At 38.8% G+C, this 24,564-nt stretch overlaps 1 protein-coding gene across 14 annotated transcripts in view; it reads left to right on the forward strand.

The window, feature by feature from the left end:
- Nucleotides 1–24,564, forward strand: part of ICE2 (interactor of little elongation complex ELL subunit 2) — a 91,045-nt gene that overhangs the window by 56,975 nt on the left and 9,506 nt on the right. For 4 of the 14 annotated variants that reach the window (XM_059913139.1, XM_059913138.1, XM_059913137.1 and 1 more), the window contains 5 exons: nucleotides 37–105; nucleotides 3,945–4,203; nucleotides 8,000–8,719; nucleotides 9,776–9,900; nucleotides 15,683–15,738. In XM_059913139.1, coding sequence (XP_059769122.1) covers nucleotides 37–105; nucleotides 3,945–4,203; nucleotides 8,000–8,122 — 451 coding nt within the window. In that variant the 3' untranslated portion in view covers nucleotides 8,123–8,719; nucleotides 9,776–9,900; nucleotides 15,683–15,738. Of the gene's footprint in view, nucleotides 1–36; nucleotides 106–3,944; nucleotides 4,204–7,999; nucleotides 8,720–9,775; nucleotides 9,901–15,682; nucleotides 15,739–17,552; nucleotides 17,745–19,309; nucleotides 19,437–24,564 lie in introns of those variants that run through there. The other 10 variants (XM_059913148.1, XM_059913150.1, XM_059913140.1 and 7 more) reach the window with 9 other exon arrangements.

A 24,564-nucleotide genomic window follows, 5' to 3' on the forward strand; every position in this document is an offset into this window, starting at 1 on the left:
TAAGAGTAAGTTTTCTTGTCGCTTAATTTTATATAGATTTCTTCTGTTTAATAGGATATCAAGTTTATTTAACATCCTTCAACACATTCTGAGAAAATTAAGTAGGTAAGTACTTTGGAGGCATTTTGCGTTGATATGTCTAATTTTCTTGGGTGAAAATTCATAGAAACTTTGAATATATGTTGTTAGGAATAGATAGAAAATAACCTAGAAATACAGAATTTATTCTACTGTGTCAAATTTGAAATTGTGAAAATATAAATAAGAAGGTAATATAATAGTCTTTGGCTTTAATGAGCTTGCAATTACATTTTTTTGTAAGGCTATTGTAATGGTTTCCTATTGCCACTATAACAAATTACCACAGACTTAGTGGCTTTAAATAACACAAATTTATTCTGTTATAGTTCTGGAAGTAAAAAATCTGAAATAATTTTCAGTAGACTAAACTTTTGTCAACAGGGCTGGCTCCTTGTGGTGGCTCTGAGGAGACAGTTGTTTCCTCACCTTGATTTTCAGCTTCTTGTGGCTACCTGTATTTCTTTTCTTTTTTAATTGAAATATAGTTGGTGTACAGCATTATGTTAGTTTCAAGTTTACTACATAAACTTGCAAGTGATATGACATTTGCAAACATTGTGAAATCACAATAAGTCCAATAACCATCTGTCCCCATACAAAGTTATTACAATAATATTGATCATATTCTTTATGCTGTGTATTACATCCCTGTGGCTTATTAGTTTTATAACTGGAGGTTTGTACCTCTTAAATCCCGTTCGCCTATTTCTCCCTACACACACCACCCGCAACCGGCAACCACCCTTTTGTTTCTGTATCTGTAAGTCTGTCTTCATTTTATTTTGTTTGTTTCTTTTGTTTTTCAGATTCCACATATAAGTAAGTCATGTGGTATTTGTCTTTCTCTGACTTATTTCATGTGGCATAATACTGTCTACATCCATCCATGTTGTTGCAAATGCAAGATTTCATTTTTTATGACTGAGTAATATTCCATTGTATACATATCACATCTTCTTTATCCGTTTATCAATGAACACTTAATTTGCTTCCATATCTTGGCTATTGTAAATAATACTGCAGTGAACATTGGTGTACATATATCTTTTTGAATTAATTTTTTTGTATTCTTGTGGTACATACCCAGGAGTGGAATTGCTGGATCATACGGTAGTTCTATGTTTAATTTTTTGAGGAGCCTCCATACTGTTTCCCATAGTGGCTGCACCAATTTACAGTTCCACCAGCAGTGTACAACGGTTCCTTTTTCTCCACATCCTTGCCAACACTTGTCTGAAGATAGCCATTCTGACAGGCGTGAGGTGGTATCTCATTGTGGTTTTGATTTGAATTTCCCTGATGATTAGTGATGTTGGGCATCTGTATGTCTTCTTTGGAGAAATACCTATATATCTTAACTTGTAGCCCCTTACTCCATCTTCAAAGTACATCACTCAAATTTTTGCTTTTGTTGTCACGTTGCATCCTTAATTGCATTTGCAAAGCCATTGATGGGTAACATTCACAAGTTCTGGAGAGAGGTTGTAAACATCCTGGGGGAATATTAGTCAGCCTTCCATAGCTATATTGTTTACATTTTCAAGGTAAGGAAGCAACATAGAGGCTAGTCACTCCGTCCATAGCAAATCTTAGAATATAGATTCTCCACGTGATCATTTATGAAACCGTTTCATTATACGAACCTTTGCACTCCTTGTCTTACGCCCTTACCAAAAGATAAACTAAAAAACAATTCAAGAATTTGAACAAAAGGTCAAAAACCTCAAAGTTCTAACTCTCCTACTTTTTATGCAACTAGATAGATGTCAGTTTCCTTATTTATAAAATGATGGTGTTGATTTCAGTGATTTCCTAAGTACTCCTCAGTTCTGAGATTCTGTGATTCTGTGGCAAGATTTTTGTTTTATATATTCCATTCTTCATGTGAAGTACAATGCTTAAACACGAAATTTACCAAGTGCTTTTTGAAACTTGAATATCAATATCTTAGCTTATGTATTAGTTTTCAACTGCAGCTGTGACAAATTGCCACAAAACTAGTGTTGACAACAGGAATTTATTATCTTGCAGTTCTGTGAGTCAGGAGGCTAACAGGTCTTCTCAGGCTGAAATCAAGGTGTCATTTTTCTGCCTTCTTTTCTGTAGGCTCTGGGTATGGTCTGTTTCCTTGACTTTTGTATATTCTAGAGGCTACCCGCATTCTTTGGCTTGTGGCGCTCTTCCTTTCCTCCCTTTTCAGACTTTGAAAGGCGAGTTGAGTTCTCCTCACATCACATCACTCTCACCTCTTTCAAAGCCATATCTCCCTCTGAGTCTCTTCTGCCTCCCTCTTCTACATTCTAAGGACTCATGGTTACAGTGAGCCCACTAAAATAATCTAGGAAAATCTTACATTTTAAAATCAGCTGATTAGGAACCTTAATTTCACTTTAATTCCATCTTAATTCCCCTTTGCCATGTAATGTAGCATATTCACAGGTTCTAGGGTTTGGGATGTATGTTTTTGGGGGAGGCCGTTATTGTGCCTACTGATATTTGTTTCCATCCATGTACATTGCTGCCCCCATGCAGCACTTTTAAGATATTCTTTCTTGAACTGTCTCATTCTCCATGAATTCTCTCTGTAAACCAAAGCATTCTTCATTTTTAGTGAAGGAGGTTAAGATATAAAGTTTCACTGATAAAAGCTCAGTGTTTGAAATGTTACTTATTCCCACTGTCAAATCAATTATTATTCATTTCTTTATATGGGAATAGAAAATGATTGGGGGAAAAATGCTCTGAGAATAAGAATAGTTCTCTGAACCACTTTTGTCAATACCTATTACTTTTCTGTTTAAAAACAGTAATGAATTAATGAAAAACTTATCAGGTTTATAGGAAGATCCTTGTAAGTATGACTAATCCTTATTTTTAATGATAGATTGTGGGAAAGAACTGATATCTTCCATTGTACCTTTGAGCTAGAATGTAAAATCCCCAAAAAACCACAGTATATTAATCGTATCCTTTTAGCTCTTTATGTTGTTACACTGAATTCCTTAAAGCTTTCTAAAGGGAAAGGGAGAATGTAGATTTGACAGAACTTACTATTGTGACAATAGAGGATCATAATTAAGGGTATGGCTTTTGGTGTTCGACTGCCTGGGTTTATATCCAGGTCCTGCACTCAGAACTTTGGGCAAATTACTTAGCATGTCTGATTTTTGTTTATCTCAAATATGAGGTTAATAATTAATATTATTCCTTAAAGGTTTGTTTTGGAGAATTTAATGATGAAATGGTTATAAACAGTACAGTCATCGTTAGCTCATGATAAACATTCAGTACCTATTAACTGCTTTGGTTGCTATTATTCTCATGGCCCCTCGTATTGTGATTGTTCCATTGACTGTTTCTGCCACTTTATTTTAAACTTCTCAGTGTAGTGAATTTGTCACATTCACTTTTCTATCTCTGTTCACCTATTAGTAGACAGAAAGTAGGTGCAGTGTTTGTTTAATTAATTTAAATGTTGTGTATAGGAATGGTACGTGTATGTACTCATGTACTCGTATGTATATGTATATGTACTTTTCCGTATGTGTTGTCCATGGATTAGAGAATTAGGCAGACTGTCTGTTTCCCATTACATTTTTGAAATTTTACAAATTAACTGATGTAACAGTGAAAAGAAAATAATTATATATCCTGAACTTGGAATAAGAACTAAAATGAGTTGCTGAAAAGGCATGAAAATAGTTTAAAAGATTCTTAAATCTTATTTGGTCATAAAAGTGTTTTTAGAGGTGGTATCCCATTCCCCTAATTGTTTTCAATTTTATTAATATATTATGATTAAGAAAGTGCTATTGAATTTGACACAGTGAACCAATGAGTTGAGTTTCCTTGTGTGGATTTAGCTTGCAGGAGGGTTCCTACTTGTTGTCTCACGCAGCAGAAGATTCTTCACTCCTGATCTACAAGACCTCTGATGGAAAAGTTACTAGGACAGCGTACAATTTGCATAAAACACATTACAGCCTTCCTGGTGTGCCTTCCAGTCTCTCAGTCCCCTGGGTCCCGTTAGACCCCAGTCTCTTATTACCATATCATATACATCATGGAAGAATACCTTGTACTTTTCCACCTAAATCACTAGGTCCCACAACACAACAAAAGGTAAGATCTTTTCTGAAATTAAATGTTCCATTAGGTTGTTTGTTATTAATCTGTTTCACTGACTATATAATATTTCAACCTGATGTCCACATTTGCCATGTTAATCACAACACCATTCTAAAAATAATATCTATAGGAAGGATAGATAAAGTTGTACGCTCTACTGAACCCAGTCATCATGTCAATGGAACTTTTTATTTTTGTAAGGTTTATGAGTCAACTAAAGAAAATTCTAATAGCCTCCCCAGTGAGGGCATGTGTAAGGCAACCACCTAGTTAAATCCCTATGTTCCTATGAAAGGCAAAGTTATAATTTTTTTTGCAATTTTTATTTATGTATACTGTTTCATTTCATTAAATATTTGAGGCAATTTGCAGAATACATGCAATAAAATTATGATGATACAATTAAAAATTAATAAGTAGGATATGGGAAAATATAAAAGCAAGTGTTAGTAATTAGTGACTGCAGTGCCTTATTAAAAGTACAATAGGGACTTCCCTGGGAGCGCAGTGGTTAAGAATCCACCTGCCAATGCAGGGGGCACGGGTTTGAGCCCTGGTCTGGGAAGATCCCACATTCCGCAGAGCAACTAAGCCCGTGCGCCACAACTACTGAGCCTGCACACTAGAGCCCGCGCGCCACAACTGCTGAAGCCCGTGCGCTTAGAGCCACGGGCCCAACTAAGCCCGTGCTCCACAACAAGAGAAGACACCGCAGTGAGAAGCCCGCACACCACAACGAAGAGTAGCCCCCGGTCACCGCAACAAAGACCCAATGCAGCCGAAATTAAATAAATAAATAAATAAATAAATAAAAATTTTTAAAGTACAATAAGATGTTAAGATGTAAATTGTGTTTTAACGCTAAGTATTTTATCACTCAATATTTTAGTTATAATTAATGTTATGCTCTTTATAGAATCCTTCCCCAGAAATACCAGTTGAATGATATTTCTCTGTCTGAAACTTTTGTAAAACCATGGTTAGAGATACTCTTTACCATGTCACTCATTCTTTATATCATATAAGAAGTTCCAGTTTGAGTTTAGTTGAAGGAAAAGTTTTATTCTCTACAAGTGAATCTGACTGTTCAGTCAGCAATAACACAGTACATTTTCCTTCCCTGCTGCCAAAAATCTTTGAACCAAAATTATTGTCTGAATTCTCTGCTCTTCTCAATATGTTTGCCACAGAAAATCTATCACGTGTATGTTTTTCACTTCTCCCTTCTAATGTTATTATTGAGAGGATCCTTTTAGAAATGACAACTTCTTACACATTCTTAGTTGACTTTGGCCAAGAAAATATATAAATGCGGTTAACTAGTTGGGACAAGTGAAAGAATGGAGAAAGTGAGTTATTAGTATTTTAAGCCATTTTAGCTACAGTTTTTGTTGGCTATTTCCAGTTTAAATTTAATATAAGTAGTGATTTTTATAACCTCCTGAGGCAACATTTTCTTAACTTAAAAATAATAATTGAAAACTGTTTTTGAAGAGTTTATGTTATTTCTAAGAGAATGATTTTTAACTTAGAAAAATCTGATTATAGTTTCACCTGTAGCATTTAACTGTGTGAGTGGCTTATTCCTCTTTAGTGAAAATGAACAGTTTAATGTCTTGACACAATTCCATGTTTTCAGGATTTGACCACATATATATAAACAGCTTAATTATGTATATGCTGAGCATTTGTTGATTTGTGTTTTTCTGAAGATATTTCATGCATTCAGTCCAAGGACAAATCCTTAGTGAGATTGTCTAGGACCAGGTTGTTGTACAGCCAAACATTAGGTACAGTAGACAATTAGCTAACTAGTGCTTGGTTTGATGTTTTTTTAAGCCCATGGAAAGTTTTTGGTGATCTCTTACACATCTCCCTACAATCTAGCCCTACATATGTAGGAATTACCCCATCTTTCTCCCTTATTTCCTCCTAGCGAGGCCATGGGAATGAGACGTTCTAGTCCTACCAAGCTAATAAGCACAGATAGGGATTTCAGCTTTAGCAGCAAAGGAAAAGACGAGAGCTTCAGGAAACCCTGGGACGTAAGATCTTATATGGAACAGAAATGATCTACTTATTTCATGATGTAAAAACTCATATGACAGATATCTCCGCCTCTAATACGATTCCTTAGTCCCTAGTCCACTTGAACTCAGATGTCCTCTTTGTGTAGTAGTACCTTAAGCACTAATCCTGAGAGATGCCCCAGTAGAGCCTGTGTCTGCCTCTTTCTGCATCAAGCAGAGCTTAATAGGAGGATCCCATTTGCTTCCTGTGCTACTCCGGACTTCTTCTGATTCTAGTCTTTTTGTAATGGCTCTGTGCCTATCCCTTTTCTCCTTCCACAGCTTCTGCTATAAATGTGGATCACACACCCCCCATGCGCATACACACATACACATATAGGGTCAAAATGCTTGCAATATGGTAGATACAATTAGTGTGGTCAGTATACTTTTATAGTAAATACCAGTTGAGTGGGGAGTGGTATACATAATCTAAAAATCACAGCAGTTTTTTAATCTGTATGTTAAAAAAGTTCTTCAGATTCAGACAGACAGACTGGCAGACTCAAACCCTAACTCAAGTTTGTCTTTTCTAGTCATCTAATTGTAAACCAAAAAATGCCCCTAAAGAGACAAGATATTAGGTGAGGGTAGCTGGAGTTTGATTCATTCTTAGTGAGCCAGTAGCCTCTTGGGGCAATGCTAGTAGTATTTCTGTTGTATAAGGAATATGAGAGAGTGTGATTGGAATTACAATCATTTCCAGATCTGAAACACACTGGAGAAGATGTGAAGAAATAGAAGGGAGTGCAAGGTCACTAAAGAAAATAGAGGTAGATATGGACAAGTTCGGGGGAAATGGTTTCAGGCTGTACAGCTTTTGTCCTTCTCTGTAAGGCCTGGCTTTCTCCATTACCTCATTTTAAAATTTTATACTCTTCCAGTGGCCAAGGGGATGACAGTATTTCCAGACCTCATCTTCAGTGGGACTGCAATTAGCAAGGGGTTGCATCCTAAGAATACACTTTCTCTTCCCTAGACTGTGTGAGCTAGAAAGTGGGAGTGAGTAGCAACTTGTGCTGAGGAAGAGTAGATATTAAGGTAGAACCAGCACCCCAACAAAGCTTCTTTCCCCTGCTTCCCTTCTTCCTCTTTTCCCATCCTCTGTAATCGCCTTCCAATTTTTCCTTCCCCCTTTTTTTTCTTTCTTTCTTTCTTTCATGCTCTTCTCTTCCAGCCTCTCAATTTTCCTTTCAAATTGGGGTCTTTTTTCTTTTCCCTTCGTTTCACTTTTATTCTTTTTATCCTTCTTTTTTGGACTCTTCTGTTTTTCTTACTCTGTCTCTTTCTCCATTTCATAATTTCTTCTCTCTCTTTACCACCTCTGACCTTCTCGTATTTCCTTTCCCTCCCTTCCTATTTTTCATTTCTCCTGCCCTTCAGTTTCATTAGTGTAAGCACATTGCTCTAAAGGCCTGTCATTCCCTCATTTTCTCATTTAGCATTTCAAACTTTCCCAAATTTAGCACAAAGTGTGGTTTTCCTCTTCACTTTTCTCCATTTACCCTGATGTATCTCCTTCCCTGATTGTTATTTGAAAGTTTCGTACTTTAAAACTGTCAGATTAAAGCTTGCTTAGAAGCAGTTAAGTGGCTAGGGATTAAAAATATATAAAGGACCATTTGCAAGGTAATTAGTCCATGTGTAAATTAATAGAGTTGACTGTGTTTGAGAATGCTGTAAACATGTTAAGCCGTCCTGTTCTTTGCTTCATCTCTTAGATTGGTGGAACAAGAATGCCTACCCGCAGCCGCAGGAATTCGGTTTCCATGGAAACCAAAAGTCTGCCTGCTCAGCAAGTTGAAAATGAAGGAGTGGCTCCAAGTAAAAGAAAAATAACTTAAGGACTGTACCATGGAAAACGAAGAAAAACCAGTTATCACAACATTCAGTTTAGAAAAGTTTGAGGGGAAAAATACCTGAAAGATCTGTAGGCAAGAGGAATGTTTTTCTTTTACTGTTCTTGAGAGTTTTTATAGTGCCTCAAAAATACACATTGACTATGTGAAGCAGTGTTCCAACTAAAATGGAATGTTGTGCTCTTAACACCTGATGTTTGAGGAGGCTCCAGATTGGCAGGGAGATAAAGAGAGAAGAAAGTATTTTTATAGTAGACCTTTTGCAAAAAATTGTAAGTAGGAAAATAATTTGCTTTTTTTCAAGAGCAATATTTATCATTATGTATTATGTTAATAATTTGAGTTGTATTGCTGGTCTGTTGAGGTTGGCTCAAAAGGTTAAATCTTGCCACTGTCAGAGATAATTTTGAGCTACGTAAACCTTATTTCTGACCCATCTGACAGTTTTTATATACTACTTTAAAATGATGATTGTTGCAGGTTAATGAAGTTAATATCTTTAAAAACTTGGAGAAATTCCATTGCAGAAGCCAAAAAAGGAAAATAAAAAATAAAAAACTCTCTGCCTCTGAAAATTCACAAGTAAGTTAACAGTTTTTTGTTGGGCAATCATCAGTTTGTTTAAAAAGAAAAAAACTCTTGTGGTGTAACAGGTTCGGTGACGAATGCCTCTATCTCTTGGCACAAATCCTGGCTAAGTGTTGAAATACACTACTAAAAGCAAAGAGATGAGTATAGTTTCCAGAAAAATCTCATATTTCAACCAACAAGGCTAATGTGTGGTAAAACGGAAGGTATTTTTCTTCATCTACACTGATTCATTTCAATTTTTCAGGACCGTGGAGATGAATTTGGAAAAGGGCATGATCAATTGATGTTATTATAGCCAATAATAAGAAGGGATGGACTTAAGAAGGGATGGACTTATTTAACTTTTGTATTCCTCTTCTTTAATGTGCACTAAATATGTGCATCTTTTGTAAAATATAAGCTTTGTAATCCAGGGCAATATTTGCTTTGTTTTTGGAATTTTTTATGCATTTTATGTTAATATAAGAAACTAGTCCTAGAAACCTTCTCACCTGTTATAAATAGCAGTTAAGTATTTTATTTACTACCAAGTTTGGATTTTTCTGGTTGGTTATAAAATATTTTTTTAATTAATGCGCAATTACTAGTAAAGTTGTTTTATGCATTTTAATATATAGTTTCCTCATCCTGCCATTCCCATTTTAAAATATTGAGCTTGGTTTTCAGTGGTCTTGATCTTTTTTTTTTTTTTTTTTTTTAACTTTGTCACATACCAATATTTCCCAGAAATATTCCAGCTGTGAGTTATTTGGCAGTGAACCAAGGGAGAGGCAGGGATTCCCTTGGAATTTGCTCTTTTAAAAAAACTAAACAATGATTGCTTCAGACTTCTTAATACCAGAAAGACTTGGCTTTCATTTTTTTAGTGTACTTTTTACTTAGTAAAATGTGTAATCTTACAGGTGGTTATTTTGAGATTATCTTAGCCATCTATCTGAGTAACCGTGATAATATATATAAAGCTAGACTTTGTTTTCCACTTGTGCTTTATCAAGCCTCTTTTTTCTAATGTATATTTGATCTTGTGTTCTTTTTCTTGATTTTTAGTACTGAGAATGTATAAGCAAGAAAGTGACATTGGCAGTATGAGCAAAGATTTAAAAAAAAAAAAAACAGACTCAGTGTTGGCAAGGATGTGATGAGCTTGACCCACTTATATCTCTGAGGTGAAGGTATAAACATTTCATTCAGTAAATGTTTGAGTGCATCTGTACTGTATGCCACATAACCTAAAGTAGGTCCTCACGTTTACTCTCTGATAAAATTCTTTTTTCATATATCACAATATTTGTTTATTTAACTTACTGTCTTTCTTCTTGAATAGACTACAAGCTATGCCAGGGTAGGGCATATTTGTTTTGTTCACTAGTATGTAACAAACACCTAATACAGTGTCTGTCGTAGTTGCTCAGTAGATATAAGTTGAATGTATGAATAAGTGAATGTCTAGGTATCGAGGATAGATTTTTTTTTCTCACGAGCTAACATTCTAGTGGAAGACACATGCTGATCTATGTGATAAGTGCCCCGATAAAGTAATACAAGAAAGTCATCTAATCTGGACCTGATAATTAAGGAAGGTTCTGAGATAAATGCTGAGCTGAGTCTTTTAAAAAAGAGTAAGAGTTATAAGGAAAGAATGAAAGATCTTCCACACAGAAAGAAAGCAGCATATGCAAAGGTGAAAGATGGCCAGATTGTAGGCTGTGGTGTGGAGATGAGAGAAAAAGCTATAGGACACGACAGACATACCATGCTATGGCATTTGAATTTTGTCCTGTGCAATGTGGGAACTAGTAGTGATTTTTTAATAAAAATAAATAACATGATCAGATATATTCTTCAAAAAGTTCTTACTGGCATTAATCTAGAGAATGGAATGGAGCTGGGAAAGACTATAGGGAAGGAGAAAAGTTGCAAAGGTATGTTATCAAAATTGAAAAATGGTAAAGGCCCTGAATTAAAGCAATAAGAGTAGGGATGGGGAAATTCCCCGGCGGTACGGTGGTTAAGACCCCACCTTCCAATGCAAGGGGTGTGGGTTCGATCCCTGGTCAGGGAACTAAGATCCCACATGCCGTGTGGTGCGGCAAAAAAAAAAAGTAGGAATGGGCTCAAGTGATGGAAGAAAAAAAATGATAACTTGATGATATAGTTGGTAGGGAGAATCAAATATGACTTCCAGGTTCCTCATACAGGATACTGGGTAAATAACAGTGTTACTTACTGAGAAAGTACGAGGAGGAGTGTGGTTAGAGTGGGGAGAGAGCTCACTTAAAATGTTCGTTTCCTTTCACCACTTGTATTCCTTGGATTCTGGGTCTGGGTGTGCCATTGTTGCCGCATAATAAGTTACCCCAAAACTTACTAGTTAAAACTACAAATAATTATTATCTCAGTGTTTCTGTGGGTCAGGAGTCCAGACGCAGCTTAGCTGGGTGCCTCTGGCTCAAGGCCTCATAAAGTTGCAGTCAAGCTGTTGGCTGGGGCTGCAGTCGTCTGAAGGCTCGCCTGGGGCTGGAGCATCTGCTTCCAAGGAAGCTGTCTCGTGGTAGCAGTGGAAGTTCTCAGTCTCTTGTTGGCTGTTAGCAGGAAGCCTCATGCTCACCACATGTACCTCTCTATAGGTCTGCTTGAGTGTCCTCTTGACGTAGCAGCTGGCTTACCCCAGAGAGAGCAATCTAAGACAGAGCAAGGAGGAAGCCACAGTGTCTTTTAAGGCCTAGTCCTGGAAGTCAAATACTGTCACTTATGCCATAGAAATAATGCCTTGTTAGAAATAAGTCACTAAGTCCACACTCAGTCTTCACCTCGTGAAGGGAGGAGTATAAAAAGGTTTAGTGAACATATTTTTAAACCTTCACAAATTCCGTGAGCATTTTAGGCATACAGAAGAAATAGGTTTAGGGTGGAGAGAAAACAGAGGACACTTTAAAAAAATTCCTTACTACCAACATGTTAAATCTGACATAGAGATAGTTGGTGTCAAAGATAGTTGATCATTTGAGTTTTGAACTCAAGAGAGAGAAGCCTGATCTCATTAGTACAGATTTGGGAACTGGTGGTGTATCTGTGGTGATTGAAATCAGAGAAAAGGATGACATAGCAGTAATGAGTGAAATGAAGAAAGGACCATGAATAGAGCCCCAGGAAGAACCATAGAAATTCAGTAAAAGGAGAAGTTTCATTAAAGTGGCTACAATGGAAGTCAGATTTATAAATGTTAAGGAATAAGAAAGTGAGGTGGAAACAATGAAAATCTTTATTGCAAAACTTGGAAATAGTTCTGTTCGGATCTTCTTTTGCAACTGCAAAGGAAGTTAACCTATTCCTTTCCATTTCTACTTGGATTCTGTGTTTGGACACCATGAACGTTTTAGAGATAATAGAAGGAGGCACAGGTTTAAGGTAGAGAGGGGAGAAAACACTTTTTAATATTTTATTACCAACATGCTAAATATGAAGTTCTTGATGGACATGCTGGTAGAGATATTAAGATGTTTTTCATGTTTTATAGGCATATGGTAGGTACTTTTTTTTTAACATCTTTATTGGAGTATAATTGCTTTACAGTGCTGTGTTAGTTTCTGCTTTATAACAAAGTGAATCAGCTATACGTATACATATATCCCCATATCTCCTCCCTCGTGGTCTCCCTCCCACCCTCCCCATCCCACCCCTCTAGGCGGTCACAAAGCACCCAGCTGATCTCCCTGTGCTATGCAGCTGCTTCCCACTAGCTATCTATTTTACATTTGGTAGTGTATATATGTCCATGCCGCTCTCTCACTTTGTCCCAGCTTACCCTTCCCCCTCCCTGTGTCCTCAAGTCCATTCTCTACGTCTTCGTCTTTATTCCTGTCCTGCCCCTAGGTTCTTCATAACCATTTTTTTTGTTTGTTTTACATTCCATATATATGTGTTAGCATACGGTATTTGTTTTTCTCTTTCTGACTTACTTCACTCTGTATGACAGACTCTAGGTCCATCCACCTCACTACAAATAACTCAATTTCGTTTCTTTTTCTGGCTGAGTGTGGCAGGTACTTTTTAATCAGACCTTAGAGTATTTGATGTCAGGATTTATCGAGTTTCTCACTGAGATGTAGAAATAAAGGGTATGCATTTCATTGATCCTTCCACTCTTGCTGTCTTCCCTTGGCTAGTGTCCAGACTTCTTATCAAAGTACATAAGGGCAGACACACAAGCATCTATCTGGGGATTGGGTCCGATCTGCTGAGCAAAGCTTACTGAAAGAGTCGAGGCCCAGACATATATTTCTAGGATTGGTCTCCAGGTTGCCTCAACAAATAGGAAGATTCAGTTACTTTGGTGTATATGTTTGCTTTCAGTATATGAGCTACTGTTAGAAAGTGATCAAGCAAGGACCTACCGAGGGTTAGTTTTTAATTGTTGTACGTGCATGGTATAACCTGGTTAATTCTCTTAAGGAACTGGGGTTGGGGGGAAGCCTGAGTGTAAATTAATTGCTGTTTTGAAAGTGAAGAAACCTAAAGAATCTGTGGTTAGTGGGTTGAATTACTCCTTCCCTTTTCTTGAAGAATATGCGTTTCTTAGAGGGGAAAAGGAAACCTTTTTATATTCCCCACCTCAGGTTTTGCTTACCCAAAAATATACAGCCCAGGAGAGTATGTGCATGTTACTCTTAAGAGGCACACTCCAGTAAGGCAGTGCCACACCATTGCCACGGGTCTCAGGTCTCTCCCAAGCCCTGCATTAACGCAACATCTACTCCAGTCAGGCTTTACCAACACACAAAGTAGCCATTCTTGTCCCTACCTGCATGCTTTTACACATAAAGCTACATCTGCTTGCATTTATTCATGCCTCTCAAAACTTTGCCTGTCCTCTGTTGAATTGATAATGCATATTTTGAGCATCTATTGTAATACATTATACCAGTCTCTTGAGATTTAAAGATAAATAAGATTGGTTTCTGCCTTAAGGGTATTACCTAATCTAGTTGGGGAGATAGGTATGCACGATTAGCTATAATACAGAGCAGAATATTCAAGTGACGTAATAGTGACAGGAGTAAGAAAAAAGGATACTTGGAAGTAAGAGAAACTCATGGTAGAAATGACTTTTAAGCTGTGTTTGAAAGACAAGTAAAATATTAATGTGGATAAAAAGGAAGCAAAGCATTAGGGCATGAGGGAAATTCTTATGAAAAGAGCTAGTTTTAGGAAATAGCGAATATGCTTATTTAATAACTACAGAGGTAAAGGATGATAAATGGAAGATGAAGTTGAAGAGGTAGGTTAAAGCTTGATAGCGGAAGGTATTGACTGTTACTTCCAGATAGTTTGATTTGATTCTAAAAACAATGCAGAGGGCTTCCCTGTTGGTGCAGTGGTTAAGAATCCGCCTGCCAATGCAGGGGACACGGGTTCGAGCCCTGGTCCGGGAAGATCCTACATGCCGTGGAGCAACTAAGCCCGTGTGCCACAACTACTGAGCCTGCACTCTAGAGCCTGCGAGCCACAACTACTGAGCCCGTGTGCCACAACTACTGAAGCCCTCGCGCCTAGAGCCCGTGCTCTACAAGAGAAGCCACGGCAACGAGAAGCCCGCGCACCACAACAAAGAGTAGCCCCTGCTCACCGCAACTAGAGAAAGCCCTCACGCAGCAACGAAGACCCAACGCAGCCAAAAATAAATAAATTTATTAAATCAATCAATCCATAAATAAAAGCAATGAAGATTTATTGAAGGCTTTTTGAGCAAGATGACATGATCAATTTTAGGAGTTACAATATAAAGGCTTATTTAGAAAGGAAAAAGTCTTCATACTATTTTACAATATGAAAATATTAGAGGGAGAATATAGATGGGGTGAAGAGACAACTAGTTATGTTTTCAACCAAATGTTGGCAGTACAATTAAGGTGATACCCTATGGAACCTATAGACTGAAAATGTGGGTCTGCAACTTAGGAGAAAGAAACAGGAAGGTTGGGGACCCACCTTTGGGCTGACATACCAAGAAATTGGGGCATGTCTGCAACCAAGATGGCCTTTTTTTTTTTAAACTCTTTTTCTTCCACTTCCCCTTTATTGGGGTCAAGGGGCTAAGAGTTTGGTTACATACCAGATTAACTGAGCAAATAAATACATTGAGAATAATGGGAAAGAGGAAGGCAAGAATAAACCCTGTAGTATTGGTTTGGAATTGGAAATGAAATCATGGTACTTAATATATAGAGAGGTGGAGAAATAGATGTGTGTGTATACATATGCATACATATTTCCTAATTCTGCTGATAGGGTCTAGAAGCAAGGGCACTCTAGTAGTAATGCGCACAGCTAGCACCAGCACCCAGATCTTGGTTTCCAAGTCCCATTCTTCGCCTAAAGAAACTGGGGCTTCTTGGAGAAATTACTAATTCCAAGAATGGGGAAGGGAAGCTGTAAGATGAACCTGGAAGTGTGAAAATGCTCAAAGAATGATGGGTGCATGTCAAAAGAACACAGGAGCTAGCTTAAAGGAGTTCCCAGGTCCGTTTTAATTTGAGCATGAAATAATAATAGTAACAGATTGAAATCCTTTGAGTAAAATAGTAGTCCACAAGCCCATACAGATATGAGTGAATTAAAAAATGGGGCAAAAGGGAATATTCTGTGGTAGAATGCCAATCAATTAATCTAGAGAGAATGATGGAATTAGAGAAGTCACAATTTGCAACCAGTATAATAATAATAAAGCTAAAAATCATCAAAGGATGTTAAATGCAGTGGGTGAAAATTTGATGGCACATAGGAATATTTGCATAGTCTTAAAGAATCTCACTGCCAGACAGTTATTATTATTAATAAGTATAACATGCTTATTAGTTTACTTAATGCTGAAGAAACCTGGCAGAAACTATTTTAACCAAGTAACTAAAGTTGATATCACCAGTAATGAGACAAATTAACAATGTGTGTTTCTAGGTATGCACGAAGAAGAACACAGCATCACTTTTGTGGTATGTTCCTGCCAAATGTGCGTAAGTTATAAGGAAATACCAGAGAAACCCAAAGGCATAGTCTGTAAAGTGATTGGTCAGCAATCTTCAAAACTGACAGGATCATGAAAGACAGAGAAACACTGGAGGACTGTTTTACTTAAAGACTAAGTTAATGGGACTCATAATCCTGGTTTGTATGTATAGTCCGGTAAAGGACATTATTGGAACAACTGGCAAAACTTGAATGGAGTTTGTAGATTACATGGTAGTAATGTATCTATGTTAATTTCCTTTGCTGTGGTTATGTGGTTATGTTATGCCTTGTACTTAGGAAATAAACACTTAAGTAAAAATTGGTAATGGAACATCATGTCTACAACTTAGTCTCAAATTGGAGGACTTGGGCAGAGAAACGTTAACAGGGAGTCTTGGTGAAAGGTGTATAGGAGCTATATGTACTATTTCTACAACTTCTTTATAAATTTGAGATTATTTCAGAATAGAAAGTTTGTGAAGGGACTACCCTGGTAGCGCAGTGGTTAAGAATCTGCCTGCCAATGCAGGGGACACGGGTTCAAGCCCTGGTCCGGGAAGATCCCACATGCCGTGGAGCAACTAAGCCCGTGCACCACAACTACTGAGCCTGTGCTCTAGAGCTCGTGGGCCACAACTACTGAAGCCTGCACGCCACAACTACTGAGCCCGTGTGCCATAACTACTGAAGCCCATGCGCCTACAGCCTGTGCTCTGCAACAAGAGAAGCCACTGCAATGAGAAGCCTGCGCACTGCAACAAAGAGTAGCCCCCGCTCGCCGCAACTAGAGAAAGCCTGCGTGCAGCAATGAAGACCCAACACTGCCAAAAATAAATAGAAAATTAATTAATTAAAAACAAAGAAAGTTTGTGAAAAATGTATTGTTCAGTGTCAGATTTTATAGGAAGGTCAAGGAGGATGAAGACTGAAGGGAAAAGGCTATTAGATTCAATAATCAATCAGGCAGAAAGACAGAAGAATCTAAATGAAGTGGCAGGTGGTGGGGGAATCAGGGACTCCTGTTTTTAGGGTCCCGAGCATGAAATTTTCCTTACAGTTCAAGACCCTAAAAACAAAACTTTTCTGCTTTAAATTCCTACTGTACTTATTATAATACCACAAATTTTGAATCTCAGTTGTTACCTACATTATTCTCTTTCAAGTATTTTGCACAAGTCCCTAAACAGACTGTAAGCTCCTCGCAGGCAACGATTATGTTTTTATACAGCTGTGTGTCTAACCCAAGACCAAGCACAGGGCGAGGCAGCCTCCAGATGCTGCATCAACACCTACTAAATTGTGCTGATACCTCCCCATTTACCAGCATGCGGCTGAGTTGTCTCTAGCTCAGTCTTAGATCCCTTACTCATAAGGGCAAGTCTATGGGCAGCTATGAGCCCTGCACAAGAAAAGAAATTTTAAAACTTGTATTTAGGAAAACCCTTGGTGGTCTAGTGGTTAGGACTCCACACTCTCACTGCTGAGGGCCCAGGTTCGATCCCTGGTCTGGGAACTAAGATCCCACAAGCAAGCAAGCAAGCAATAAATAAATAATAAAAATAAAAACTTATGCTTATTAAAGGCCATGCCAGTCACCTCTCAAGAAAGACTGAAGTTCCATGTTTTGGATACATTTTTACAATACTGTCTAACTCGCAATGTTACTATATGTCATTTAAGAGCAACAAGGTAAGTATAAATTCAGGTTAGATTTAACAATTTGGAAGACACTGTATTTAAAACCTCTTAAAAACATTCTATCTAGCACCCAAAGCTTGTTTGGACATGAATATGTAATCTCTGATTCTTTCTGCGGCAGAAAAACAAAAAACAAACAACTTCCCTTGTCAAAGAGTGAGACCCATGTCCAATCGCCGGCATGCTGAAAAGAAGCCTGCTCCACAACTCGGGGGTTGTGTGAATGCCAAGTAAACTCAACTCCTCCCCAGTTTGCAAACTGCTCTTTCAACAAAATTCTGCCCAACTTCGACTGCCGAAACTAAACTGTAAGGTATTCTGATTTTAGCCTGTTAGATAGGACTCCAAATAAATAGGATGTTGTGTCCAGGAACAGCCTTACTGACTCCATCCTCCTCCATGAGACAATATTTAAATTTACTCCTGAAAGTTTTCAACTGAAAGTGAGAAATGAGTCCGAAATAGATAATAAAGTGATTACAATCTCTTTGTTTAATTGAATGAGAAAGTGAACATTTCTATAAAACTGAGAAATAGAATGTATTTTATGGAGTTTGTGTTTTATGTTTAGCTAGTCTTGGGTCCCAACAATATGCAAACAGCAGTTTTACTAATGTGAAAAACAAATAATTGAATACATTTTACAAGTATATTGTCTGCCCTCTGCCCCACCAAAAGTGATGCAAATTATAGTTTCCCAAGTGCCGCAGTGGGCAGCTGGAAATAGTCTCTGTCCAATTACACAATGAGTTCTTTTGAGTTCAGGAAGAGGGTGAGGGAGACTGAAATCACAGTGCATCAGGCTTGAATGTCTCTGTATATGTGTGCATGTTGGGAAGCTAATAAAGTGGTAGGTCAGTCCCTAATTCAGTTTGGCTTTTTTTAATGCTACACTCTAGTGCCTGAAAACTTTTACTCTTAAGGAGCAAGGACTGTGTAACTTACTAAGTGCCTAAGGCCAAAATGTCATTTTGCATATGAGGGTGTGCTGAGTTTGCTGTCAGCCAAGCCTTCTGCCTCCCAGGAGCCCCTGCTAGAGTTAATTCACATCCAGCAGTTGGGGAAGTCTTCAGAATGTTAAGACTGTCAGCTGCAACTTGGAGAGGTATGAGAGGCTGAGTCTTAGAAGTAGCCAGTCCAGAGTTTGTTGGAAGAGGCAAGCGATGAGGGGGGAGCAGAGAGCACTGAGTTAGTCTCAACTCCACCATTTGCTAAGGCTGTATCTCTCCCCTCTTTGAGCCTGGGTCTTTTCATCTGTAAAATCCAGAATGTGATGCCTTCCCAGCATATTCTATAGGCTCTAGTGGCCTTCCAATAAATAATGGATATAAAAGTTCTTTTTAAACTGCAAGTCACTGTATAAATGTGAAGAATTGTCAGATCGCATCAATTGGAGATGTCATCTGAGTTAAAACTTGAAAGGAGTTTGTCAGACTGGAAAGGAAATTTCAAGCTGAGGGACAAAGTATGAGCCATGTTGCAGAGGTAGAAACATGCACAGCATGTTGTAATGGCAGGACATCCAGGGTGCCTAAGACCTGCCCAGGGTAGCTACGGTGAAGAGACCAAAAGGAACCTAGGAAAGTGTGCTTGGAGAACTTAATAAAAAGCCCTGAGTGCCTTCTTAGAAACAGAGGGCATTGTCTTGAGATGGGGAGTAATCAGAAGCTTTTTAATGAGGGTGGCAGTCGAGGTGGGCAACATGATTAAACTTCTATAATGGAGAGTATGGCAGTAATATGTCAGATAGATTGGGAGGCAGAATGGACAGCAGGGAAGCCTGAGGGTGGGGGAATCAAGGGAGGCTATTTTTCAGTGTAAACCTGAGGTTATGGTGATCAACCTTACTCAGCAATCTGTTCACCTTTGTTTCTGCAGTACCAAATATGCCTGCCACATTTGTGAGAATGTGGCCGAGCCAATGAGATAGAAGGTGCAGATCTTAAATCTACTGGAGTTGGACACGTCAGAAATGGGTAATAAGTACTACAGATCCTCACACAAGGTAAGCCAGATGCCTCTCCTTCCTCTAGGGCTCAAAGCTAAATGGGATAAGGGTTCCTTTGCAGAAGTTGTTCTTTGGGGAATTAAATTCTAGTTGTGTCACTTGGAAGTGGATTCTAAATGCAAAAAAAAAAAGGTGGTATCCTCCCAAGAAGGTCGCTTAATAAAGGATGGTTAACTCTTTAAATGTTACTTTTACCTAGCTGGACTCTCCTAACCTTTTAAAGCTTGGACTCTAGAGTCCAGGAAGGAAAAAGAAAGTGAGGCAAGCAGCAGTGCCCAAATTGAAACCCAAGTTGCCCTCCCTCAGGGACTTGAGAATCTGTGTAAATCACAGCATGACCTCCTCCCCAGAACGTTTCAATGTTTACATGATATTTATGTTAATGTTTAAACGTTTAAAATGGATACTACAGCCTTGAGAGAGAAAATTGAACTTAACCCGTTGAAACTTAATAATAATATGGAGACCAACATTGCCAACCCATGTGGGTCTCAGGACATGCCCCCGCCCCCCATTCCTTTTCAGTTTGGTATCAAGTGTGTTCATGCTTCATGTATTTTTTTTTTTTTAACAATACAAGGTGGATGATTCTTTTTTTTATGTTCCTAACTTATAAACAGACCAACTTGTTAAAAGACTAACAAAAGCAATATTAACAATTCTGAGAAATGATTTCTGTTTATGAAGGAAGAATAACTGCAGCTCCAGGAGAGTAGTCAACCTTTGTGAGAACTGGCTGGTAGAGGTCTCTGGGCCGGCTCTGTATCCACCAACTCTGTGCCTTTTCCTTTTCCTCTGCAGCTGTCTGGGGTTCTGTCTAGGTTTGTTCCAGCTCTCCAGAATGCCCACATGAATACCACTGGCTCTGGAAGGGGAAAGGGACTGATGGTATTAACTGAATTCATTTTGCTGGAGACTTACAGGAGGCTGATGTCATTCACTCGAAACTGCAGCAAACTTGGCTATTCCCTTGCCCATGGGAGTATTGGGTTTTTGAGAATTTTTTTTGTTATATAAGTACCTCATCCATAGATATGTCGTTATTGAAGATTCCACTTCAATCCAATATATTTTTGGACATTTTTCACCAAAAACATTAGTTTTAAATAGTATTACATAATTTTGAATATTTAGCATCTCAGGAACTCTGAAAACTTTATTGGGCTGATAGATATCCACTTCAGACCTCATATCAGAACAATCAAATTTCCTTAAAACTAGAAAAAAGGTACTACTGAGTCCATTGAACAATGTAATCAAACGATCACGCCTTCATGTGTTTTTAACCCTAGCTGGCGGTATTCTCTCCTCCTGCTATTTTTTGCTCTCTTAGTCATGGACCTTGTCTCAGAGTGACCTTTAGCTGTTCCTCAAAACTCCTCTCAAGTGACCAGGATTTGCCTTAGGCTCTAAGGGAAATACTTAAGTGGAGGATTTCCAAAAATATTTCCACAGTTTAGACAATGGTGCCATTAAATAAATATACACCTTCTCCAGTGACTAATCCTCTCTACCTGTTTTTATAATGGAGTGAAAATTTTTTTTTAATTAATTTATTTAATTTATTTATTTTTGGCTGCATTGGGTCTTAGTTGCTGTGCACGGGCTTTCTCTAGTTGCGGTGAGCGGGGGCTACTCTTCGTTGCGGTGCACAGGCTTCTCATTGCGGTGGCTTCTCTTGTTGCGGAGCACGGGCTCTAGGCGCGTGGGCTTCAGTAGTTGTGGCACGTGGGCTCAGTAGTTGTGGCACGTGGGCTCAGTAGTTGTGGCTCGCGGGCTCTAGAGCGTAGGCTCAGTAGTTGTGGCGCACGGGCTTCGTTGCTCCACGGCATGTGGGATCTTCCCGGACCAGGGTTCGAACCCGTGTCGCCTGCATTAGCAGGCGGATTCTTAACCACTGCACCACCAGGGAAGTCCCTGGAATGAAATTTTTTAAAATTAACAGCCAAAAAAAAAATTAACAGCCACATCTCTCTACACTGACGCTTCCCATGGATATGGAATACTTTGGTATATGTTACATTTCCTCTTTTATGATTGCACAATGACTTCAAATAGCTATGAGTAACTGTGAATGCGTTGGCCAAGAGGGACTATCTTACTTCCTTTCTCTAAGGGTTAAGTGCTGCTGGGCTCCCCTAGCATTTTGATTTCATTTCTGATACATTTGTTAAATTACAATTACTCGTTTACCTCCAGCAGATCTTGAAGTTAGAGTTAATGTGTTTTCTCCTATGACGCATCTACTGTGCAGTCTTGCCCTAGTACCTGGCGTATAGTGGATACTCAATGTTGGTTAAATTGAATGAATTTACCCTGATTTCTATAGTCAGATAGATACTGGCAGCTTTCTCAGGGACATGAGTGATCAAAATCAAGCAGGCTTCTACTATATACTAGATTAAGCATTTTACTAATTTCATAGAAAAATATGTGTAAAACACTCAATAAACAAAACATTCATGTAATTGATAATTAAAGAGAAAAGATGGGGGCACCGGATATAGGGAGACCTCCTGGGAAAGATTAACAAGTTAGGAGTATAGTGAGTCATATTTTTTTTTCATTGTTTTACAATCTTAACAGCTTTTCTTAGATTCCTTCCTTTTGAGTTGCGGCATAACCTGAATATTAGGGTTGTTTTTTTTAACCCCACCCTGGTTGCTATAGTTGATGAGTCATAGAAACCAGAGAAGGGAAAGACCAGTGAAATCATCTGGTTCACCTCCAAATTAGGGAGTGGAGCATTGGGATTTGGGGAAGACTAACCTCTCATTTGAAAAGACGAAAGGAAAAAACTGCATCTAGAGCTGATGAGAGCAGCTCACCCATCTGTTTGCCTTTTGCTTCTAACACAGTCCTGAGATCCACCCTGTTAGAAAGCAATCAGGAATTCTTATCGAGGGCCCCAGGAAAACCAGATGCCAAAGTGTTGAGGAGTCGAACCAGAATTCTGCTGCCTGAGTAATAAAGTTGGATTATGAATCTTTCAGTGATTGTTGTAATGGAGTCTTACAGAATTTGAAACTCTGTTTTTAGCAAGGTCTTATAAATTTAAGAGCTAGCAAAAGCCTCACAGAAGATCTGGGTTAAAATGCCTAGTTCCCAGATGCAGAGACTAAGGTGGAGATGATAAGAGATGATAGGTATGCCTAGGTCAGGAGTACAGACTCTCAATCCCTTTCTCTCTGTGTCACAGTCGCACAGTATCCTCCCTCACAATGCTCTCCTCCACTGTCATCGTCCTCCTCTTCTCCTCCTCCTTCTTGTTCTCCTCTTTTGCATCGTTGGTTGAAGCAATGGCAGAGACGATTCAGCATCCATGTCTGCTCTTCATGTTAACCAAGGCTGACCCCCCAGGTATCACATGACCTTGGGCCACAGAGGCAAGTGGATGCCACTTCAGCCTCACCTGCAGCTTGTCTACCACGCTCCTTGCTCTCCTCCTACTTGCTTCTGTGTCGTTCCAGCTGCAGAACCTTGGCCTCATCTCCTGTTCAGACTTTGCTCTTGTCCTTTGAAATTTTTAACAAATCATAGTGTCCTCACCTTCCCCCTTGATACCTAGCTTAGCCCTCCCCCAACTTTTGATGACCCATAGCATCCCTGCACCAACTTCGGCCTCTTGGGTTGCAGAACCGGCTTCATACTGCTTGCTCTTTGCCAATGTCCCCTTACAAAATGGGAGGACTCTTTGAACCTTATCAATGCTGATAGCATCTGTATATCCCCAATATAAATCCCCATACCTAGTTATCTGAGTATGTTATCACAGGTTCACATTGTTAGAAATCTAAATTCCTTTGCAACATTAGAGATATTCAACAGTTGCTTGTTATTTTATTTATTTATTTAAAAAAATTTTTTTTTAAATTAATTAATTTATTTATTTTTGGCCGCTTTGGGTATTTGTTGCTGCGCACGGGCTTTCTCTAGTTGCGGCGAGCGGGGGCTACTCTCCACTGCAGTGTGTGGGCTTCTCATTGCGGTGGCTTCTCTTTTTGCGGAGCACGGGCTCTACGCATGCGGGCTTCAGTAGTTGTGGCATGTGGGCTTCAGTAGTTGTAGCTCACGAGCTCTAGAGCACAGGCTCAGTCGTTGTGGCGCACGGGCTTAGTTGCTCTGCGGCATGTGGGATCCTCCCGGACCAGGGATCGAACCTGTGTCCCCTGCATTGGCAAGCAGATTCTTAACCACTGCGCCACCAGGGAAGCCCCCTGTTATTTTATTTTGATAATAGTCTAACAGACTTATTTTACTTTAAAGTGATGTTTTTCAGTCACAGCTATACAGTTGAATAACTTAGGGACAAAAAACATGTTAGGGTCTCATGACCCAAAGACTCTGAATGAAAACAACAACTTTATGTGGATATATTCAGTTATGCAAGGGGTATTCTTCCCAACTTGGACAAAAATGGAATGCAGAGAAAGAAGGTGGCCAATTGTATTTGATAAAAATAATCTATTGATCTCCTTGCAAAGAGATATAATTTTCTTATTCAAAGTATTTCCATTTAGAAGTCCTGCTGGGTCTGTTTTAATGAGTAGATAAGACCTGTTTACGTTTAGTAACATCCATGTGCCTATAGACATTAATGTGCCTAAATCAGTTGCATTTGCATATTAAGGATTGAGTTTTAGACCTAAAAGAGAATTTGAAGATTTTCTAGTCAAAGCCCCTCATTTTCCAGATAAGAAACAGAATCACAGATCCTGGGTGATATGTCCAAGTAAACACAATTAGGATAGGAGCTAGGACCAGAACCTCTGCTTCCTGGGGTCGATGATGACTAGCACAGGACTCAGCAATAGAGTACAGTCCAGCAAAGTCAGGTCTTTAAAGATACAGAGCCTGCCGTGGGCCCACACTGGGCGAGGTGCTGGAGTTGCAAAGACGAACAGGGAGCTCCCTGTCTAATGGTACAGCCTGGTACATAAACAGCCATAGTGCCATGGGATAAAGAAGTACTGCAAATAAGACAAAGGTTATGTGAATAAAGAAGTCTATTCTACCCTTCCCATAAACCTCATGCCATAAGGTATCTTATTTATTATATTATCTTGCTTAGCAAACCTTTTTATTTTTTCTATATAGTATATGAACTGTGTAAGCTTTGGCCCTA

This window comes from Balaenoptera ricei, chromosome 2, assembly GCF_028023285.1.
Source record: "Balaenoptera ricei isolate mBalRic1 chromosome 2, mBalRic1.hap2, whole genome shotgun sequence".
Classification (NCBI taxonomy): domain Eukaryota; kingdom Metazoa; phylum Chordata; class Mammalia; order Artiodactyla; family Balaenopteridae; genus Balaenoptera; species Balaenoptera ricei.